The following is a 505-nucleotide window of genomic DNA, read 5'->3' on the forward strand; positions in this document are numbered from 1 at the left end:
AAAGTTATTCTCTTGATTCAGTTCCTTCAACCTGAGAGTAATTATTATAGAAATGAAGCTGAAACATCCCTGTCACTCTGATTTTAGAAAAATCTTGTTCTATAAGAAGTGAACTTTGAATCATTTTTGCTTAAAACCGGTCGACTCTGCCAATCTCAACCAGATGAATGAGTTGCTCTGCATTTGGATTCAACTAGTCTGCCCAGTTTTAGGTTAAGATTAATGGGGAGAACACAGAGTTTTTGGAGGAAGAGGAGTTAAAAATAAATTCCATAGCTTTGGGAACGCAGAGGAAGAGCCATACCACTGCCAGTGCCTTTTATCAGGGTGACATTTGTTCGTTGTCCTATGGGTTTCCAAGCAGTAAACAGAAAGCTATGTCAACGCTTTTTCTTCCTTTTATAGGGAATATGGTGACAAATCATATCCTCCTACCTTAGCTCCCTTGGTAACAGATCCTGCTGAGAAGGAGAGCGCTGAAGACGAGGATGAGATGGAAGGGAAA

The 505-nt window shown here is 40.2% G+C and overlaps 1 protein-coding gene across 1 annotated transcript in view; it reads left to right on the forward strand.

The window, feature by feature from the left end:
- Positions 1-405: 405 nt before the first annotated feature.
- The window catches only part of EIF2D (eukaryotic translation initiation factor 2D), a gene marked incomplete at its 5' end in the record, with an annotated part of 5,868 nt that continues 5,768 nt past the window's right edge, over positions 406-505 (forward strand). The window contains one exon of the mRNA XM_010161204.1: positions 406-499. Within this exon, the coding sequence (XP_010159506.1) occupies positions 406-499 (94 nt within the window). The remainder of the gene's footprint in view (positions 500-505) is intronic.

Source organism: Eurypyga helias, unplaced genomic scaffold, assembly GCF_000690775.1.
Source record: "Eurypyga helias isolate BGI_N326 unplaced genomic scaffold, ASM69077v1 scaffold20541, whole genome shotgun sequence".
Lineage (NCBI taxonomy): Eukaryota > Metazoa > Chordata > Aves > Eurypygiformes > Eurypygidae > Eurypyga > Eurypyga helias.